The sequence below is a fragment of the Stegostoma tigrinum genome, chromosome 12, assembly GCF_030684315.1.
Source record: "Stegostoma tigrinum isolate sSteTig4 chromosome 12, sSteTig4.hap1, whole genome shotgun sequence".
Classification (NCBI taxonomy): Eukaryota; Metazoa; Chordata; class Chondrichthyes; order Orectolobiformes; family Stegostomatidae; genus Stegostoma; species Stegostoma tigrinum.
Window position 1 is genome coordinate 20328878 of NC_081365.1, and position 21121 is coordinate 20349998.

Below are 21121 nucleotides of genomic sequence, written 5' to 3' on the forward strand. Positions count from 1 at the left end.
GTATGATGGCATAGATTTGCCATGAGTATTATGACTATCCATTATAACTTTCATTTTTATTACATTTAGATATTGAATTTTGCTGAATGCATAATATTTAATATCAAACACCCAAAGTCAAATTCACCCTCGCTGTTGAGTATGTTTGCAGGGCACTGAGCGAAAGGAAGTGAATCTGAGTCACCTACTTGGCTACATGTGAAATACTGTACACACCCATATCCTGAAAACAAACTGTTTTCTGAAAAAAACACTGCTTACAACATGTAGTCGTGAGAACAGCTGCTGTGTTGTTCACAACTTTCTCAGGTTCATCAGTTGGTGCCTGCATCTGGCCTCTTTGAAACCTAAGTCCAATTTCTCTCACCTGTTTATGCAGGAGGCTTCAGTTCAAGGGTCTTGCAGAGTTATTTCCACCTCCCTGTAAGATTTCATAGTCCAATGAATGTGGAGTGTTACATCTTCTTAATGTGGTGAGATACTGCTCTTCAACTTTCTCTGAAGAGAGCTGTGGGCCAATATGCGATCAGCATTGTTTGCAGAGCACGGTAAATTCCAAGTCAAATTTAACCCTACATCAGATAACTCATCAATAAGAAGTGACTCTCACAACCCAATTAATTAAATAGCCCTATGACTGCCACTGACCATAAACTGAACTAGCCATATCAACCTATTCCCAATTCCTCCGCCTCCGCCGCATCTGCTCCCACGATAAGACATTCCACTCCCGCACATCCAGATGTCCAAGTTCTTTAAGGACCGCAACTTCCCCCCCACGGTGATTGAGAACGCCCTTGACCGCGTCTCCCGCATTTCCCGCGACACATCCCTCACACCCCGCCCCCGCCACAACCGCCCCACGAGGATCCCCCTCGTTCTCACACACCACCCTACCAACCTCCGGATACAACGCATTATCCTCCGACACTTCCGCCATTTACAATCCGACCCCACCACCCAAGACATTTTTCCATCCCCACCCCTGTCTGCTTTCCGGAGAGACCACTCTCTCCGTGACTCCCTTGTTCGCTCCACACTGCCCTCCAACCCCACCACACCCGGCACCTTCCCCTGCAACCGCAGGAAATGCTACACTTGTCCCCACACCTCCTCCCTCACCCCCATCCCAGGCCCCAAGATGACATTCCACATTAAGCAGAGGTTCACCTGCACATCTGCCAATGTGGTATACTGCATCCACTGTACCCGGTGCGGCTTTCTCTACATTGGGGAAACCAAGCGGAGGCTTGGGGACCACTTTGCAGAACACCTCCGCTCAGTTCGCAACAAACAACTGCACCTCCCAGTCGCAAACCATTTCCACTCCCCCTCCCATTCTCTTGATGACATGTCCATCATGGGCCTCCTGCACTGCCACCATGATGCCACCCGAAGGTTGCAGGAACAGCAACTCATATTCCGCCTGGGAACCCTGCAGCCATATGGTATCAATGTGGACTTCACCAGTTTCAAAATCTCCCCTTCCCCCACTGCATCCCTCAACCAGCCCAGTTCATCCCCTCCCCCCACTGCACCACACAACCAGCCCAGCTCTTCCCCCCCACCCACTGCATCCCAAAACCAGTCCAACCTGTCTCTGCCTCCCTAACCGGTTCTTCCTCTCACCCATCCCTTCCTCCCACCCCAAGCCGCACCCCCAGCTACCTACTAACCTCATCCCACCTCCTTGACCTGTCCGTCTTCCCTGGACTGACCTATCCCCTCCCTACCTCCCCACCTACACCCTCTCCACCTATCTTCTTTACTCTCCATCTTCGGTCCGCCTCCCCCTCTCTCCCTATTTATTCCAGTTCCCTCCCCCCATCCCCCTCTCTGATGAAGGGTCTAGGCCCGAAACGTCAGCTTTTGTGCTCCTGAGATGCTGCTTGGCCTGCTGTGTTCATCCAGCCTCACATTTTATTATCTTGGAATCTCCAGCATCTGCAGTTCCCATTATCTCTAGCCATATCAATACAGTGGCTACAAGATCAGCTCAGGATAGAAATTCTGGGGCTAGTAACTCACATCCTGACTCCCCAAAATTTGTCTAAGTATATGGTACAAGGCAACAGCATGCTTTGCTTACTTTCCCCTTTTACAAGATAGTACCATATTCCTCAAACACCACCATTACTGTAATTTAAACTCCCATTTGCATGTTCTTTTCTCCCAAATCACTGGGAACAGGTAAAGCAATCCACTCCGCCTCTTAGATGGCAGCTCTGAAAGCAGCCGAGAACAAGTGGCCAGTATAAAGTGAGAATAAAATCACCGTCCACTACCTTAAACTATCCTCATTGTATCCTCCTTATTACACATAGAATCTACACACAGAAAATGCATGACAATGTCAAACATTTCAAATGGGAGCATGGCTTGATTTCACTCATTTAGCAAGCAGGTTAGTTGTTTGTTCGACATTCTACTTGCTGTGCAGAAAGTGGTTGAAACACTAAGTCACTCCACTTCAAGCACATGTGCAACACGAAGGATATTTGGGCTGTGATATGGGAGCTACATCAAGTTGAATCCTTTAGGGACTGGAATATCAAGTGCACATTTCAATCAACAACAACAGAAAACACTTTTAATTTTAAGACATAATTGGTACTACTTTGTACAACGATTAACTAAAACAGGACTATTCACATTTAGAAACAGCCTAATGTCACCAATACCAAGAAGGCGAAAGGATAACTTGTAACAAAAAGAACAACAAAATTAAGAGGTGCTTTACACTGTAACTTCCAACTCGCATATACATCTACACACTGCGGCAAAACTGATCACACTGCAGAATTTTATACAAAGTACATGTTTTTAAAAAGTTCTCAGCAATGTTCATTTGTCCCTCCTGCAATCATTATTTGTTTTCAGATTATCCGTGGGACTGATGCTCTGTTTATCATCAATCCTCGAACGTTTAGCATCTGGGGACTTGCATGAAGAATCATAGGAAGGAGAAGGTCTCTCTAAAACATAAAACAGTGTTTAATTTATAAAATGTAGTTTTGCTCAACTAAACTATACACAAATATTGGATAGGGACCGAAGGCTACATAATTGCTATGCCTCAACAAGTTGAGTAACCCAGCAACACACTGTTCAAGGTCAAAAAATTTAGAAAAGAGTGGTCACTTCAGAGAACCAGGTGAGCAGTCTGCACCAGCAGAGCCATCCTGCAAAGAGACAATGGCCTCAAGGTCGTGGAGAATCCTCAAAAATAACATTTATTCACACAAATGTTTTATTTGCACATTTTATTTGGACATACCTTTTGCTGAAACCACCAGTGTCTTCCAGCAGCTGTTAAAACAAACTGCTTCAGCAGCAATTTGGATTAGTAGAACATCTCTGAAATGATCCAAGGTCCTCCCTACAGAAAGTGTAAGTGGAGTGGAGGATCATCAGATCAGCCATGATCTCACTGACTGATGCAGAAGGGCTGAATGGCCTGCCTCTGACCCTGCAGCTTACACTGCCTGGAGGGCTTCAGGCAGTATTCATTTATCCACATCTAATTACTCAAAACATGCATTTCACCAAATTTCTCCGACCAACACAAATTTGTTGCACCAAATCCTCCTCTGCTTGTCCTTAGTCACACAGCAGAACAAAACACCAGCTACACTGCAGGATCTTACTGCCTACAGGAATCCTGACCACAGCCTGATCTTATTCTCATTTGAAATACACTCAAGCTCATCACAGCAGCAAACAGCAATCCTGGGTTCAAACATTTCTCCTTTCGTGGCTGAGGCCAATGGTGCCAGTCACACTGTGCCACCACCCAGCCGAGAGTGGCTCAGCAGCGAAAACCAGAGAGTGAAACTGAATATAACCAAAAGAAAACCAGAGAATGCTGGAGAAACTTAGCAAGTCAAGCAGCATCTGTGCAGGCAGCATTTATTGCCCATCCCGAATTGCCCAGAGGGCAGTTAAGAGTCAAACACATTACTATGGGTCTGCAGTCACATGCAGGCCAGATCAGGTAAGGATGGCAGTTTCCTTCCCTAAAGGACATTAGTGAACCAAATGGGTTCTTCTGACAATCTACAATGGATTCACAGTCATCATTAGATTCTTAATTCCACATATTTATTGAATTCAAATTCCAGCACGTGCTGAGACGGGATTCGAACCTGGGTCCCCAGGTTAACAGTCCAGCAATAATATCACTAGGCCATTGCCTCCCATTTTATTTTGGTTCATCATCAGCGATAGTCTCCTACCAGGTGGTGGGGATGTTTGATCTCCTCAGTGATGCTTTAAGGACATTCCTGAAGTGTTTCCCCATTCTTTCTAAGGCACTGACTATACCCTATTGTTCATTTACTAGCATTGCAATGACTATTACCCACCCTTCTGAGTCTCAAAGTCAGTATCAGAAAAAGTTTTTATTTTCCAAACATTAAAAATAGCAAGTAAATATAATTACGTAACTGGATGTGAGCGCTATCAGGAACTGTTCATGGTCTGTCCTCAAACACTAATGAAAATAGTGAGCTCCAAATCCAATAAACTATTCCAATAGAATACAGATTCCACATGTATTTCACAGAAGACTAATAAGACAGAAATAGTAGGGAAACTGAACTACTCAAATGTTAACTGGAGAAGTTCTGGTGTGCAAGGTAGGGAGAGAGTAAAATTGTAAAATCAATCAAGGAAAAATTTTTCAGCTATTACATAGAAAGCCTTACAAGGGAAGGGACAGCTCTGGAACTAATATTCGTGAGTGAGAGGGTGGGAGAGAGCGGGCAAGAGAAAGGACGAGAATGCAGAGGATATAATTAGGAAATCTGTCAATTACAGGAAAATTGAGACATGGATAGCCATAAATTGCAGGAGAATATAGTAGGGCCGATCAGGGATAGCATAGGGAACTTGTGTGTGGAGCCTGAGGAGGTAGGGGAAGCCCTAAATGAGTTTTTTGCTTCTGTCTTTACGAAAGAATCGAACTGTGTAGTGAATGAAACCTTTGAAGAGCAGGTGTGCATGCTGGAATGGATAGAGATAGAGGAAGCTGATGTACTGAAAATTTTGTCAAACATTAAGATTGACAAGTCGCCAGGCCCGGATCAGATTTGTCCTCGGCTGCTTTGGGAAGCGAGAAATGCAATTGCTTCGCCACTTGCGAAGATCTTTGCATCCTCGCTCTCCACTGGAGTCGTACCTGAGGACTGGAGAGAGGCAAATGTAATTCCTCTCTTCAAGAAAGGAAATAGGGAAATCCCCGGCAATTATAGACCGGTAAGTCTCACGTCTGTCGTCTGCAAGGTGTTAGAAAGGATTCTGAGGGATAAGATTTATGACCATCTGGAAGAGCATGGCTTGATCAAATACAGTCAACACGGCTTTGTGAGGGGTAGGTCATGCCTTACAAACCTTATCGAGTTTTTTGAGGATGTGACTAGTAAGGTTGATGAGGGTCGAGCTGTGGATGTGGTGTATATGGACTTCAGTAAGGCATTTGATAAGGTTCCCCATGGAAGGCTCATTCAGAAGGTCAGGAGGAATGGGATACAGGGGAACTTAGCTGCTTGGATACAGAATTGGCTGGCCAACAGAAGACAGCGTGTGGTAGTAGAAGGAAAATATTCTGCCTGGAAGTCAGTGGTGAGTGGGGTTCCACAGGGCTCTGTCCTTGGGCCTCTACTGTTTGTAATTTTTATTAATGACTTGGACGAGGGAATTGAAGGATGGGTCAGCAAGTTTGCAGACGACACAAAGGTCGGAGGTGTCGTTGACAGTGTAGAGGGCTGTTGTAGGCTGCAGCGGGACATTGACAGGATGCAGAGATGGGCTGAGAGGTGGCAGATGGAGTTCAACCTGGATAAATGCGAGGTGATGCATTTTGGAAGGTCGAATCTGAAAGCTGAGTACAGGATTAAGGATAGGATTCTTGGCAGCGTGGAGGAACAGAGGGATCTTGGTGTGCAGATACATAGATCCCTTAAAATGGCCACCCAAGTGGACAGGGTTGTTAAGAAAGCATATGGTGTTTTGGCTTTCATTAACAGGGGGATTGAGTTTAAGAGTCGTGAGATCTTGTTGCAGCTCTATAAAACTTTGGTTAGACCGCACTTGGAATACTGCGTCCAGTTCTGGGCGCCCTATTATAGGAAAGATGTGGATGCTTTGGAGAGGGTTCAGAGGAGGTTTACCAGGATGCTGCCTGGACTGGAGGGCTTATCTTATGAAGAGAGGTTGACTGAGCTCGGTCTCTTTTCATTGGAGAAAAGGAGGAGGAGAGGGGACCTAATTGAGGTATACAAGATAATGAGAGGCATAGATAGAGTCGATAGCCAGAGACTATTTCCCAGGGCAGAAATGGCTAGCACGAGGGGTCATAGTTTTAAGCTGGTTGGTGGAAAGTATAGAGGGGATGTCAGAGGCAGGTTCTTTACGCAGAGAGTTGTGAGAGCATGGAATGCGTTGCCAGCAGCAGTTGTGGAAGCAAGGTCATTGGGGTCATTTAAGAGACTGCTGGACATGCATATGGTCACAGAAATTTGAGGGTGCATCCATGAGGATCAATGGTCGGCACAACATTGTGGGCTGAAGGGCCTGTTCTGTGCTGTACTGTTCTATGTTCTATGTTCTAATATCTATGAACTGGTCACGTAGGCAGAGCAGTGACAAAAGGAACTCATCCAGAAAAAGAGTGAAGTAATGCACTTCACAGGGTGTAACAAGAACAGAGATTACACAATGAAAGGTGGGACCCTGGTAATTACTGAAGATCAAGGGGCCTTGGTGACCAGGTGGATAAGGTACTTACCAGCAGAAATGGGACACTTGACCTATAACAGTGATGGAACCGAATAGAAGAGCAAGATGGTTATACTGAAACCATATAGGCCACATGGTTCCGGTCATATTATAGGAAGGATGTAACTGCATTAGAGAGGATACACAGAAAATTTACCAGGATGCTACCTAGACTGAGTTATGAGGAAAGATTGGCTACAGTGGGATTGGGTTTCTTTGTTCAGCAAAGGTTGGGCGGGGTGGAGGGGGGTGTTGTCCTGCTAGAGGTGTACAAGATTATGAGGGGGACAGACAGGATGGACAGGAAAGCTCATTTTCCATTGCTGGATAGGTCAATAAGCAGGGAACAAAGATTTCTATCTTTTCTCTTAAATCCACGGAGAGTTGAGGAGAAATGTTATCACTCAAGCGTGAGGGGAGTCTGGAACTCACTGCCTAAAATATGGTCGAGTCAAAAACTCTAGTAGCATTTAAGCAGTATTTAGATCTTCACTTGTGTTACCATAACCTTCACGGCTATGGGCCAAGAGCTGGAAAATGGGAATTATGGCAGTCAGATCTTTATTGACCTGCGCAGACACAAATCGGCCAAATGGCCTCCTTCGCAATGTAACTCTCGATGAGTCACTCTGGCCAACAGAAACTAGCTTCCATCGGAGACACAAACACACCTTCATCTGCTGGACTTATATTGTCGCCTCAGCCTTTCTTAATTCATGTTACTGCTTTCAATCTCAAAAAATGTGAACAAGACTGATGAAGAACAAGGCTCAAATTTGGTTAATTGACGGTCAGATAGCACATACTCACCGTGTGCTATTTTTTCTGCTTGGGTTGTGGCTGGTGTCGATGTCACCTGGGAAGAACTTGAGTTCAGAGCAGTCAGCGAGATTCGCCTAGAAAAAGCCCCAAAACAGCTTGTTACTCAAAGTCCCCAATCACACAAAGGATAGGATACCCAAGGCATTGCAGCACAAAATTCACACAACTGTAAGACCAAATTCCCTGCTCTCGTCAGCTTCCAAGCAAGGGCCAGCTACATACAAGCATGGGAGATGGAATTCCTCCCGTGTAAACATGCAAAATGGAAAAGAGCAGATTGTCATCTTTTTTACACTCGACCTGGTTTTCCTTTCTCACTGACCACAAATGACTAGAAAATGTGGCAGACTATAAGCCAGGCTGCCAAGGTATTACCTCCTGCTTGGTGCTACTGATCAAGGTGATTTCAGTCTCTAACATTAACTTATTCAGTAGGCTGGCCACTTAATATTGTCACATCATCGACTCTATGACAAGGCTAAATTAATCAGAACGTATATAATGTTAAAACTGGCAAGCAGTGAACAGAATTAATGCAGCTTAACTGAACAGCTTTTAAAAACCACCCATCAATTAAACCTGTCGTCAACTTCAATGGCACATCCAATGGGCAAAAGCTGCTGGCCTTACTTCTAAAGTAGATGAGCAATTGTTAGCTCAGGTCTGACCCTTTGATAATAGTCTAGGTTAACCCTCACTCAGTAGTCTGCATGGATCCTGTTGAGAAATCAGAAATGTAAATACTAACATAATCCAAACTGGCATAGCAGCAGGACAAGCCAAACATTGTATCAATAATTCTTGGGCACAGACTGGTCAGAAAGAGTGTGATAAGTTATTTTTCAGTGTGTTTGTATTGCATGTGCTACACACAGCTGCTCTCTGGCCAGTTAGCAGCATGATCATGATGCCCTATTAGCACAGTTATACTCTTTGCAGTGAGTTCTGTGTCCCCTGACTCTATATGCAGTCTTCATGTGGTGTGGAGTGCTTAAAACAGCAGGCGGCACCGTTCTATTTCAACATGAGATGTTGAGTAAGGTGTGTTCCTGTCTCTGATGGATTGTTTGCTCCCAGGCAGTTTTTCCACCTCAACAGCAACACACAATGTGAGCAATGTACAGCACCACCATTTCTTTAATCCTTTGATGGAAGTTAACAGCTCAGCCATTTGTTGCCCACCCCTAACTGCCCTTGAAGAGGAGACAGTGATCTAACCACTTCAGCCCACGTGGTGTTGTGTTGTTACTCCTGTAGTGCTGTCAAGTAGGGAGTTTCAGATTTTTGATCCAGTAGCAGTGAAAGAAGAGTAGCATATTTGCAAGTCAGGACAGTGTGCTGCCCTATGGAGGGCTCCCTGCCAGAGGTGCTGTTTCCATATATCTCTTTCTCTGAGTGGTACAGGTAATGAATTTGCAAGGCGTCATCTCAAGATTTGAAGGAAGTTTGGTGAGCTACTGCCATGTGTATAGTTTATTGTGCACTCTGTCATCAGTAATGGAAGCAGTGAACGTTAGTACCTCTCCTACTCTCGAGCCTCCAAATTCTGGCTTTTCTTCCGAAACCAACCTCACATTTGGACCCACTCGTGACTTCCCTCTCCTGGACTTCCATTTCCCACTCACTGCCTAGATTTAATCCAAATTTTCAGCTCCACTTTGTGGGGAAGTGAGAGTCTCAACGGCTCAGAGGTGCCATGGCTTTTACAATCCAAGGTTTCTTTTTCTCCTAATGACTGTCAAAGCTGCTGCTGCTGCCTCACTGTTCTCCCCCCAAAGTTCTCACAAACAGTGAGTGTTCAAGAGAAGAAACGTTTTTAAAAAGCTGTTTCATTTACCCATTTTTGAATGCAGGAGTTTAACAACATAAATCATTTCAGCTTAGGAGCTTCCGATGTTCTAATTTTTTTTCCCCTGAAACAGAAGGTCCACAAAATCCAACTGCATGTTTAACTCTGGTTTTCATCAGCACCAATATCTCATCTAATGCTGTGACTTTCAGGAACACAACCACAAGTGAGGTCTTAGTATATCTGAAGAATGGCGAATGATGCTGAACACTGTTCTCTGATCATCGCATACCAACAGTTCTAACTGCGTAACAGAAGGAAGGTCATTGATGAGGCTGCTGAAGATGGTGGGGTCTAGAACACTACCCTAAAAATCTCCTGCAGACACACCCTGGCATTGAAATGACTAGCCTCCAACAACTATCCTTCTTAATGCCAGACATAATTTCAGACAGCAGGAAGTTTTAGATACAAATGTTTTGCGAAGGAGGCATACCTGGGTGATCCTCCATGTTACTGGGTAGATGTTAGTGTTGCAGTAGGAATAGATTGGCAAGGATGCCACTAGTTCTGGAGCACAACTCTGCTGTACTATTGTCAGAATGTTGTCAGGGCCCACAACCCATGCAGTGCCCATTGCCTCAGCCATTTTTGATGTCACATGGAGTGGAGGTGGTGGAGATGGATCATTCAACTAATACTTCAGTCTGGTGTTTTGCACTGATGTATCAGGTTTCCCCCTTCATCCTGCTAGATGTTTAATTGTCTACCGCCATTCACAATTAGATGTACCAGAGTTTAGATCTGATCGCTTAGTGTGGGATTGCCTTGCCCTATCTGTTGCTGAAGCGTGCAGCTTCCATAGTTGAGAACACAAAGATGTCCTACGTTCAGCTTAATTGTGTTGACACCCCATTTTTACATCTGCCTGGTTCAGCTCCTGATATGCAAGGGATGATCCTTTGGTTTGATGGTAATGGCAAGGGGGGAGATATGCCAGGACACAAGGTTACATTTCTGCAGCGAATAACTGTCATGAAAATATAAATAGATGTGATCATTTATTTATTCATCATTTTCAAGAATTTCCCCTTCCTGGACTGGAGGGAGCAGGCTGGAAATCTGAAAATCTTTCATTGCAGTTCTACCAGTGACTGTCATAGAGGCTATCACTGGACTCCATGAGGTATCTGGCCTTGAAAAACCTTCTCATTAAAAAAATGTCAGGTGTGGACATTAATATTCACTTAACATTTAAGAGTTATATTTTACTTTTCAAATATCTGAAATCACCTTAAGCTTTTTCTGAACCAACTGCAAGCTAAGAGGGGCAACCATTGGAGCGATTAAGGAATTGACAGTAGATGTGAGGTTCAACTTTACCTGGGCACAGGGGCTTTGCTGGGTTTGCTCCAGGCCTCCAACGTACTCAAGGTGATCCTCCGGGGCTGAGAAGCCTTGCTGCCCTGTACAACAGTATCTGACAAGGATGGGGAGGCTTTGGTTGCGATGGGAGTACCGGGCACCTCTTTCGCAGGGGGTGTCGCTGCACTGAGCATGTTTGGCTGAGCAAGGGCAGAATGGTCCTGCTGATCCACAGTCCGAGCAGTGGCGCCGCTCTCGGTCAGTTTTGGGGTGCCAGCAGATAGCCGGTTTGCTTGGCCCTTTTTCAGTCTTTTCTCCGAGATGCCAGGACTCTGGATGGAGAGCACTGGCTTTTCTTTCAAAGGTACACCCAATTCATCTTTCTCGAATGTGACAAAGGAACAATATCCATCTGTGGATGATATAGTGAGGAACATCCCATCTCGTGACCTATTTGAAAGGATACATGTGACACAATTCAGCAAGGATTCCTGAAACTTTACTCAGAAGTAGTCTATTTGAAACATTCACAGTTCAGCGAAGGGGAGGCAAAACTGCAAACATCTCCATTTAGACACATCGGGACAACTCGGACCATCAAGTAAAAGCTGCAAACAAGCATCCCAAAATAGCAACATATTCCACTCAAATAAATATTTACAATCTCAGTAATATATCCCTGACCAATTTCATTACTTAAGCTCTAATTACAAGAAGCATTCTCATTTGGTCCAGTGGGATTAGATTAGATTAGATTAGATTAGATTAGATTCCCTACAGTGTGGAAACAGGCCCTTCGGCCCAACAAGTCCACACTGCCCTTTGGAGCATCCCACCCAGACCCAGCCCCCTATAACCCGCACACCCCTGAACACTATGGGCAATTTATCATGGCCGATCCACCTAGCCTGCTCATCTTTGGACTGTGGGAGGAAACTGGAGCACCCGGAGGAAACCCACACAGACATGGGGAGAATGTGCAAACTCCACACGAACAGTTACCCAAGGCCGGAATCGACTTTGGGTCCCTAGCGCTGTGAGGCTGCAGTGCTAACCACTGAGTCACCGTGCCGGATGTTCACACTGATAGCGGATCAAGCTGATGTAATGAGAGGTTGGCATAGCACAAGGTTGGGGCTCACCACATTACAGTACTATCAGCACACAGTTTAAGAGCAGGGAAGTTATGCTGGAACTGTTAAAAAAAATGTTGTTTAGACCACGTCTAGAGTATAGTGTGCAATTCTGGAATCCACGTTATAGGAAAGATGGTACTGCCCTTAAGAGGGTTCAGAGGAGGTTTTACTATAGACCTTTATGACTTTCTGACTAACACAGCTATTTTCCCCACAATCAGCAGCTCCAAGTCCTTTATGGACAGAAATACGGTAACTAAATTAACTGCAGACAAGTCATCTAAGGCCACAGATTATATTAGATGTCAAAATGGGACTTACAGGATCTGAAAGCAGGTTAACCACACTTTAACAGTTGAAGATGGATGCCCCACCAGATGTTGCTTGGCAGAAGACAACCGGTAAATAGGGATTCAGGAGGGCAATATTCCAACTTAAAATGAAAGGCATTGGGATTTCTTCCCAACAATGTACAATCTTATACAATGATTCCTAAGAATTACGATTGTCCTTTTTTTTTCAACATTGCTTTGGAATCCCAGTCCTTAGGGCAAGTGGTGACTCACATTAATGAGGACTCTCACATCATTCAATCTTCATTCCTAATAACAAACCTTCCATTTTCGCAAAACAGCACATACAAAATATATTCAAATTATGGTCATAAGTTTACTAAGATGGCTTATTCTTAAAACAAAAAATTTATTTAGCATATTTAACATCTACATTTGACAAAATAATCAGCAGGTGTGATTTGATCCACAGAAAACAACTTGTGTATTTCCTGGTATAAACATGGTTAACTATTTAGCATTATTAGGCCACTTCTTTTTGCCTCTCGTCACAAACATTAAGCAACATTTAGGTGAAAATCTTAGAGATGGATGCTATTTGCCTGAACAATATTTTAAACATGCCAATCTGCCAGGTCACACAGGTACAACTTCAAAGTTATGCAAATTAAGAATGGGTCATCAATCAGCAGATGCTTTATACTCAGATACAAAAGAGACACACAGACACACGTTTAAACCTAAGTAATGAATAGCCTCAAGAACAGACAATGTGCACAGGCAATACAGAGGTAGACAAAGCTTAAACATAACTATACTTAAATCAGAACAAAACAGCTCAACCTCACAGGTGTAAAGTCCAAAGCGGAACAGTGCATTAGTGGAACTAATCTAGTTGCCAATTGAAGCCGAGACACTACCCTAATTTAAAATTGCTGAATTGCAACAATGGAAGGTTGGTTATCAGGAACAAATAAGATTGAATGATAAGAAAGTCCTCATGAATGTGAATCACCACTTGTCATAAGGACTGGGATTCCAAAGCAATGTGTACACAATGGAAAATTCAAAGCAAGCACATTTAGGGATCTTCCTTTGTAAATCTTTTCTTACCAGGTTATATCACTCAGGGTGTGATAATGGATATTTGAGATATAACCAAAGGGCATAGTCTGTTGAGTGTCATACAAGAGAACGGAATCTTCTGAAGCTACAGCAAACACCAGCCGATATGGCAACTTAAAAATATTCATCTTCTTATGTGACTCATCTAAATATGAAATCAAAACTTGAATTAAGATTCTTTTGGGGAGGGTACAACAATTATTATAACAGATAAAAAGACAGTTTCGATTGTATTAAGACACAATCTAAGAAGCATTCTACTTCAATAGGACACAGCAGCTAGCTCAACTGAGAAACAGAAAATACCAATGAACGCTTCAGTCAAGCCCAAGTTCAGATGAAGGTCTGAACCAGAAAAGAAAAAAACAAAACAAAATCTCTCTTCCATATCCGTTGTTGAATTTACAAATCCTATTATTTTACTTTAATCTTTCCAAAAATATTGCTTGTTCATTAGTATCCATGCTCTTCCTGTATACATTATTGTAACAAAAATAATGACATTGAAAACCTTCCATTATATAAAGTCAGAAAATAGGAGCACTAGGCCATTTGGCCAGTAAACTTTCTCTTCCATTCACTACAACCACAACTGAGCATCCAAATCAATAACCTGTTCCTGTTTCTCCCCATACCATATGATCCCTTTGGCCCCAAGAACTATATCTCACTCCTTCCTGAAAACATACATTGTTTTGGCCTCAACTGCTTCCTGTGGCAGAAAATTCCATAGGCTCAAAACTCAGTGCGTGAAGAAATTTCTCTTCATGTCAGTCCTAAGTGGCCTACTCTTAGACTGTGACCCACTGGTTCTGGGCTCCAAGGTCACTGGGAACATTCTCCCTGCATTTACCTTGTTTAGTACAGTCAGAATTTTATAGGTTTCTATGATAACACCTCTCATTCTTTTAAACTCCAGTAAAACATAATCCTAACTAATCTGGTCTCTCTTCATACATCAGTCGTGCCATCCCAGGAATCAGTCTGGTAAACCCTACGTTAAGCAAATGAAAAAGATATTTTTTGAAGCATCTCTGCTTGTACGCGTCAGGACGTGTCAGGAAAATGCCTATTCGAGGAGAAAAGCAGCAGTTACACTGCATCAGAAAAGGTACTGATTGGTTGGCAAGTGGACTCTGATTGTAAGAAACATTACCATGGAAAATACACCTATTAATGCTGCTTGACAGTTAAGTACCACTCTTTCTTTAAATTTTAACCCAGGCAACAGCCTGGCTAGCAAACGTTCTTCAGAGATAGTAAGAACTGCCGATGCTGGAGTCAGAGGTAACAGTGTGGAGCTGAAGGAACACAGCAGGCCAGGCAGCAACAGAGGAGCAGAAAAGCTGATGTTTCAGGTCAGGGCCCTTCTTCAGAATCTGATGTTACCTATTTTTGCTGGGTTGAAATGGGAGCAGTGCATGCACGTTCTGTCTGTCTGTAAAGAACAGGGCCCTGTGCATTAATATATGTAGCTTCTAGTACTGCCGCACAGTCTGATTTTCAAACAATTTTAGGTTGTTAAAGCAATTCTTCACACATTCAGGATTATTTACCAAATGTTGTCCGACTGCAAGATTACATTTGATATTAGATACTGGAAGCGTGAACTAGGTTGGAATCATTCAGTACTGTACTTGTAACCAGCCAAAGGGACAGTCTGCTTGATTTTGAAATGTATGGCCTACTTAGCTCATCACACCAGCACTAAAATTCATATATCACACTCATTTCATTTGTCAGATAAGCAGATTTTCTTTTTGGGTTTTAGTGCAGCATCCAGTTACTGATGAACAGCATTCATGTTGGTACTGCATAGTAGCAACGTGAAACAGCTCACTTCACTGTTGATCAAACATCCAAGATCCCTCACCCATCCAGAGTGACTGAGATACACTAGATCCAGGATCAGGAGGGACTGCTGAGGGACAGTCCAGGAGTTTGCTTGATGTGCAGTGAGAAACCTGATTGGGGTGTCCATTATCCAATAGAGTGGCTTTGATACACTATATTTCAGCATCAAACATGCATGACAATCAAATGGTACAGATTTATGAGATTTTCAGTGAACACAATCTTATAGCACGTGAAACTGAGCTATGTTTTTCGAGGGAGAATACTTGAGTCGAAAATTTCTCTCAAACTGTGCATCATCAGTATTGAATATTCAAACGATTTGACATCTGACCTGACCATATTTTATAATTACAACCTCTTGTTAAATGGTTCGTCACATTAATTAATTAAGTGTTCCTCTCTCGCTCTCTCCTTGAGGCACACTGCTCTTAACAACAGCTCTCCTGTAGAGTGTCAGCACTGAACAAAACCATACATTTTCTGTTCATATTTGACAAGAAAACAAGATCTTTCCAGTTCTCTTTGTTTTTGTCAAACAGTGTTAGCCTCAAATTACAAGCTCAGCCACATATCAGTGTCATAAACTTGATGTGAGGCCACTACTAAGTGGCAGCAGTGACAAAAACGTAGGGATAACTTCATCTTATCTGAAGTGCTCTCGGATAACTTTATGAATATAGTTACCAAAATGCAAATCTTCCCTACCCTTACATACTGTGATTATAGGGACAGGACTTCAGGAAACAAAATTAGTCAGGGCACTTTGTCTGACTATCACTAAATGACCTACTCCCCACCACGAGTATAACATGCGGGGAAGGAAGTGGCAGACACTGAATCCCACCTTCATCTGTCAGAGACATTACCTAAGGAGTATGTACTTGAAGCAGAGCTGGTCATTAGGCCAAACATCAGGAAAGAAGAGTGCTACTCCTAATTAAATGACAAAGGGCCATATCTTCCTCAAGGAGATCAGCCATCACTGCTGTGGCCCAGGAGATAGCTCATGACAGAGGATGTAAAAATATCCTGGTTTATCTGGACCTCTTTCAGACTCTTTCTGGACCAAAGTTCAGGGAGTAAATGTTATGCCTGGAAACTGGTGATTCATTGAGTTGGAGGTCAAGGGTAAAACATGACACTATGAAATGATTTAAATATGCCAGTTTTCTCTGGAGCCAACAGGAAGTAAGATTTAAGCTAGTTAACACAGGTAGTAAACTTACCCTGGAGTAGAGGACCTTCGAAGTACAGACAGCACCACTACAGATCATCTGTTGAGCATCTCAAAATTTAACAGCATTCTCCATCAGCAAAGTAAGGCAATAGTTTACCCATGACCCTTTGTAAAGTTCAGTATATACAAACTCAAGAAACACTGATACAGTTATCAGGGTGAAAGTCATCACAGTATACAGATGAGAGCAGATTGGTATCTGTTTGACATTTTGACCAAATTTTATTTCCTTCGACGTCAAGGGAAACAGAAGTTCAGCTGCCGGTTTGGTGCTGCTGTCCGAGATGAATTTAGTTCACTGACTTTAATCTATTGAGTTAGTTGGTCACTTAGTATCATCATATTGTCAGCTTCATGAAGTTTATCCTAAATTTCTCTCACCAATTTACATCAATCTTATACACTGATCTCAACTGCAACTTCAAAATCAACATGCAATTAATTCTGAATTACATGGGAATAACTGAACTGCCTATTTGTAAATTCTGTTTTGCTTTAATATTCAATGTGTAAATACTGGAAATGATTTGCAACTTATTAAACAATGATCAGTGCATGACTTTTGTTTTCCAACCTTCTTCAACCAGGGCCCAGATTAACACAGTCAGTACACAATAGTTCGTAAAAGTCTTGATGGGAAATCAGGAATGTAAATGCAAATATAATCCAGGCTGGGACTGATGTGACAGTTCGTAGCTGGGCACAATTAGATTCAGGGCAGAAAGTCTTAGGCATTCCTGGATGACAGGCACAGAGTCCTGCAGCACGGAGGCAGGCCCATTGGCCCAAACTGGTCCATGCCAACCAAAATGTCTATCCATGTTAAGCCCATTTTGCTGCACTTGGCTGATATCTTTCTAAACTTTTCCTATCCATGTATTTGACCAAATAGATAAAGGACTCACTTAAAGCCTTCGATAATTATTCCCAATTTCAGTGCTCCTATCAATTGGATGGCATGGCGATGCCTCTTGTCGAGTTGTACACATGATATAATAGATAACTAACAAGAGGAGATTCTTGACACCAATCAGATCATCTCTCTGCATGAATAAGACTAGACAGGACAAAAGAAAAGCACTGAGGCAGCGGCAGTAAAGAGAAATAATTAAACTCCATGCTCCTTGACAGCTGTTATACATCATCAGATTCAATGTCAACAAGTGTTCACACCACTGCATCAGACTCACCTTCGACCTTTGGTTGCCTTAGCTCAAAAAATACCGGGCAGCAGCGAACAGCCAGAGTAGCTTTAGCAGGACAAGGTAGATGGGCTATGGGCCTTCAAATAAAAGATACACCGGTGAAGATAACTCGCAAATTTCACACAAGTATTTAACATTGTAATAATACAGGAAAGGTCCTACCTTTTCAGATTTTTCCTGGAAAACACATAGGTTGTGTTTGTAACGTTCTCTCCAGCTTCAACACAACCAGCTGAAAGAGGAGTCACAGAGTCAATAAGAAGGTGCTGCGCAGCCACATATGCAAACATGAAACACAAAACCCAAACAAACAACAATGGGAACGCATCTGGAAGGGATTGGGGTGTGATTTTCAGATAGGTCTATAGATCAGAACCAGATCCAATTAAAAATTGAAGCCAATTTCTGCTTCTATATCAGCAGTTAATTGAAACAGCAGCCACAATGTCCCCAAAACAGATACAGATCGGAAAAGTCTTGCTTAGTTACCAGTGTGGAATGAGGCCATTTGGTCCACACTGACCTTCCTAACAGCATCACACCCAGATTTGGACCCTTCACCCTATCCCCATACTACACTTCCCTTTGCTATTCCACGTAGTCTGCACAGCCCTGAACACTACGGGCAATTTCGCATGGCCAATCCACCTAACTTGCACACCTTTGGACAGTGGGAGGAAACCGGAGCACCCGGAGTCAACCCATGCTGAAACAGGGAGAATGTGCAAACTCCACACAGACACCAAGTCTGGAACCAAGCCCAGGTTGCTGGTGCCATGAGGCAGTAGCGCTAACCACTGAGCCACCGGGAATGTCTTCCTGAATCATTCTCACAAACTGAAGTAATTGCACAAAACTACCACCGTTGGCTTCGAGTTATGGGAATAAACACTGGGGAAAGTGGGAAAAGAAAAGTGACAGATATTTCCACAAAACAGAAAGTCATCGAGTCAGTTTTCGGAACCGATAAACTCATCCTTGAAAGAAACAAACAGCAGCACAGTTTTCATTTCAAAAACTCCTCTCATCCAACCACTTCTATGTTTTAATGTCGGCCTTCCAAACAGGGCATCAAATTTAAAATCATTGTTTAATTCTTTGTAACTTTAATAATAATGGCAATACTCAATTCAACCAAAGATTAGATTGGTTGCTGTTTAAATATTTATTCAATTGCAGAGAATGTACCACGGGGAGCAAGCTCAGCAAAGCAGAAAATAAACAGTCTGTGTTTCTGGATTGCTGCAAAACAACTGTTTTAATAGCGGCTATACATAAATATTAGCACAGCATTTCATGGGGACATTGGTATGGGATTACAGTTCCATATGAACTAAACTCCAGAGGCACTTTACAGCTGGAATAACAGCAGATACTAGCTCACCTAGAAGTTACATCCCAGCAAGAACTAACACACACAAAGCTAAGCATCTAGGCAGAGCAGTAGTTTGGAGCAGATAATGATTCTTTCAGCACAAAACCCATTTCAGACATAACCAAAGAAACTCCACCTCTGTAAGCACATTAAGTGATACATTTCTGAACTTCAGGGCTGAGCTAAGACACAATAAACTAACAAAGTAGAAATACTACAAACTTCTTTTTATTATCCATCACCTATGAGACCTCGGATATGCCAGTTGATCAAATATTCTGGATAATCAAGAGGTCTACATCATCAAGTAAAAATACAAACTAAATATAATGCGGGAGGTATACACGTCATTGTTTACTTTATTTACAACATAAATTACAAATAATAACATAACTTTGCCTGAGATAAAACTTACCAGGAGGGAGCTTTCTCACTCGAGCCTTTAACTGACTACTTGGGCATTGCAGAGATCGCAATCATACAGTGAGCTTTTGGTATTGGAAGTATTTAGTTATTGCTGGTTTATCAATAGTTCTGGCTCGAGGTGCCGTTTAAAACAAAGCTTGTTGTAGTTTTGCTTTACTTGATGTCCCTAGAACTTCAGGACATCTCAAACCAGTTCCACTTTAAACCAAACCAATTCCTACTGTACAGGAATCTAATTTCTGTGGGACATTGCTATGCATTTTAACAGATACTTAGACATAAAATGTAACTGCGACATTAATCTTCAGAAAAAAATTCAACTATTAATGCATTCGAACATTAACTCAAACAAACAATAGCATGCAAATTGTGATTATTTCAGATTAAACATTTGGCCAATTATTTTCATCAGCCTTCTGTGCTCATTCCAAATGTACATACTATTCCCAGGAAAGACCAGCATGTTTTTGCTTGGCACAGACACAAAGGAACACTAACATTCAAGGGCTGTCCTTGGAGTGGATCCTTCTCCGAGCGCAGTGGTTGTTTTTTTTTAAGTATACTGGATGTCTACTCAGCAACAGCAGCAGAATTCTAACACTTGGCAATGAAGACATCTTCCAAACATTTGCAGCTACCTGGACAGATTTCTCAGAAGCAGCAACAAGGTCCAGGAGATGTGCAAGATTATTAATTTTGAAACCGTTATTATGCAGTCCTTAGAGAGCACAATATTTGCTCTCACTCATGTAGGAGATATTGTTTGTTTAATAAACCATTCCCACCCCCTTCAAGTAACATGATAATATTTCACTGAAACACAAGTAACCTACTCTGGTACTACACATCGGAGAAAAAAAAAACTTCTTTCTTTACAAAGTCAATTTACTCATCCAATGCTGTCCACCCCGACCAAGGCAGGCACCAAATCAAGAATATTTCTGCATATTTTCAACTGCAAACATCCACTGAATCTCCTCTTCATCTGTTAAACGCACATCGGACTTTACTCAATGCCTGCAGGGAAGGGACAGTCTCTGCTGTTGTTTGACATGGATTTGTGCAGGACACTCTTTATTCTCTTAAATCATTCTTCAGCAACATTTTCACAGAATTCTGCGGAAGCCCGGGTTCTCCATTTGTAGCGATTGTCTGAAACAATGGCACCATAGCACGTATCTCCTAATACCACACAGCAAAGTACTACAGTGCCCTTCTCCTTGTTTGTTGGAAAAGGAATGATCTGTGACTGATTTGTGAGCATCATCTACTTGAGTGATGTGCAGAAGTTTGCTCCTGGCTGTAGTTTGATACCAAACTCAAAAGGAGACCTCGAGCAGTAACATAACGGAGCAATCACTGAACCACAGTGATCAGAATGCAGTGCCCCCTTGAAACTAGCCTATCCCTGATCTCTCAATTCTAAAGCCAAGTTTTGTTAACGACGCAAAAGTAAGTTCAACTTGGTTTTGTACAACTGGACTCGAGAATGTACATTCAAAACAGTTCCCACCAACAGGCATGAACAGAAATTAAAACGTCCTCTCAAAAACAAGCTCCTAGTTTAAATTAGCAACAAGACAGCAAACAAAAAATACCAATCCTATTACAGGGAACCTTATTCAAACACATACAAGAGCCAGTTTGCAAGGCTTCAACCCCTCTGCTGAGCGTCATGTCCTGAACAAACAGCTCAGATAATCAGACACTGAGA

At 42.6% G+C, this 21121-nt stretch overlaps 1 protein-coding gene across 1 annotated transcript in view; it reads right to left on the reverse strand.

Annotated features, from left to right (window-relative positions):
* Positions 1-2576: 2576 nt before the first annotated feature.
* Positions 2577-21121, reverse strand: part of chaf1b (chromatin assembly factor 1, subunit B) — a 53612-nt gene continuing 35067 nt past the window's right edge. The window contains exons 9-14 of the mRNA XM_048541502.2: positions 17769-17838; positions 17592-17683; positions 13296-13452; positions 10772-11203; positions 7588-7673; positions 2577-2975 (exon numbers count right to left, since the gene is read on the reverse strand). Coding sequence (XP_048397459.1) covers positions 2845-2975; positions 7588-7673; positions 10772-11203; positions 13296-13452; positions 17592-17683; positions 17769-17838 — 968 coding nt within the window. The 3' untranslated portion in view covers positions 2577-2844. The remainder of the gene's footprint in view (positions 2976-7587; positions 7674-10771; positions 11204-13295; positions 13453-17591; positions 17684-17768; positions 17839-21121) is intronic.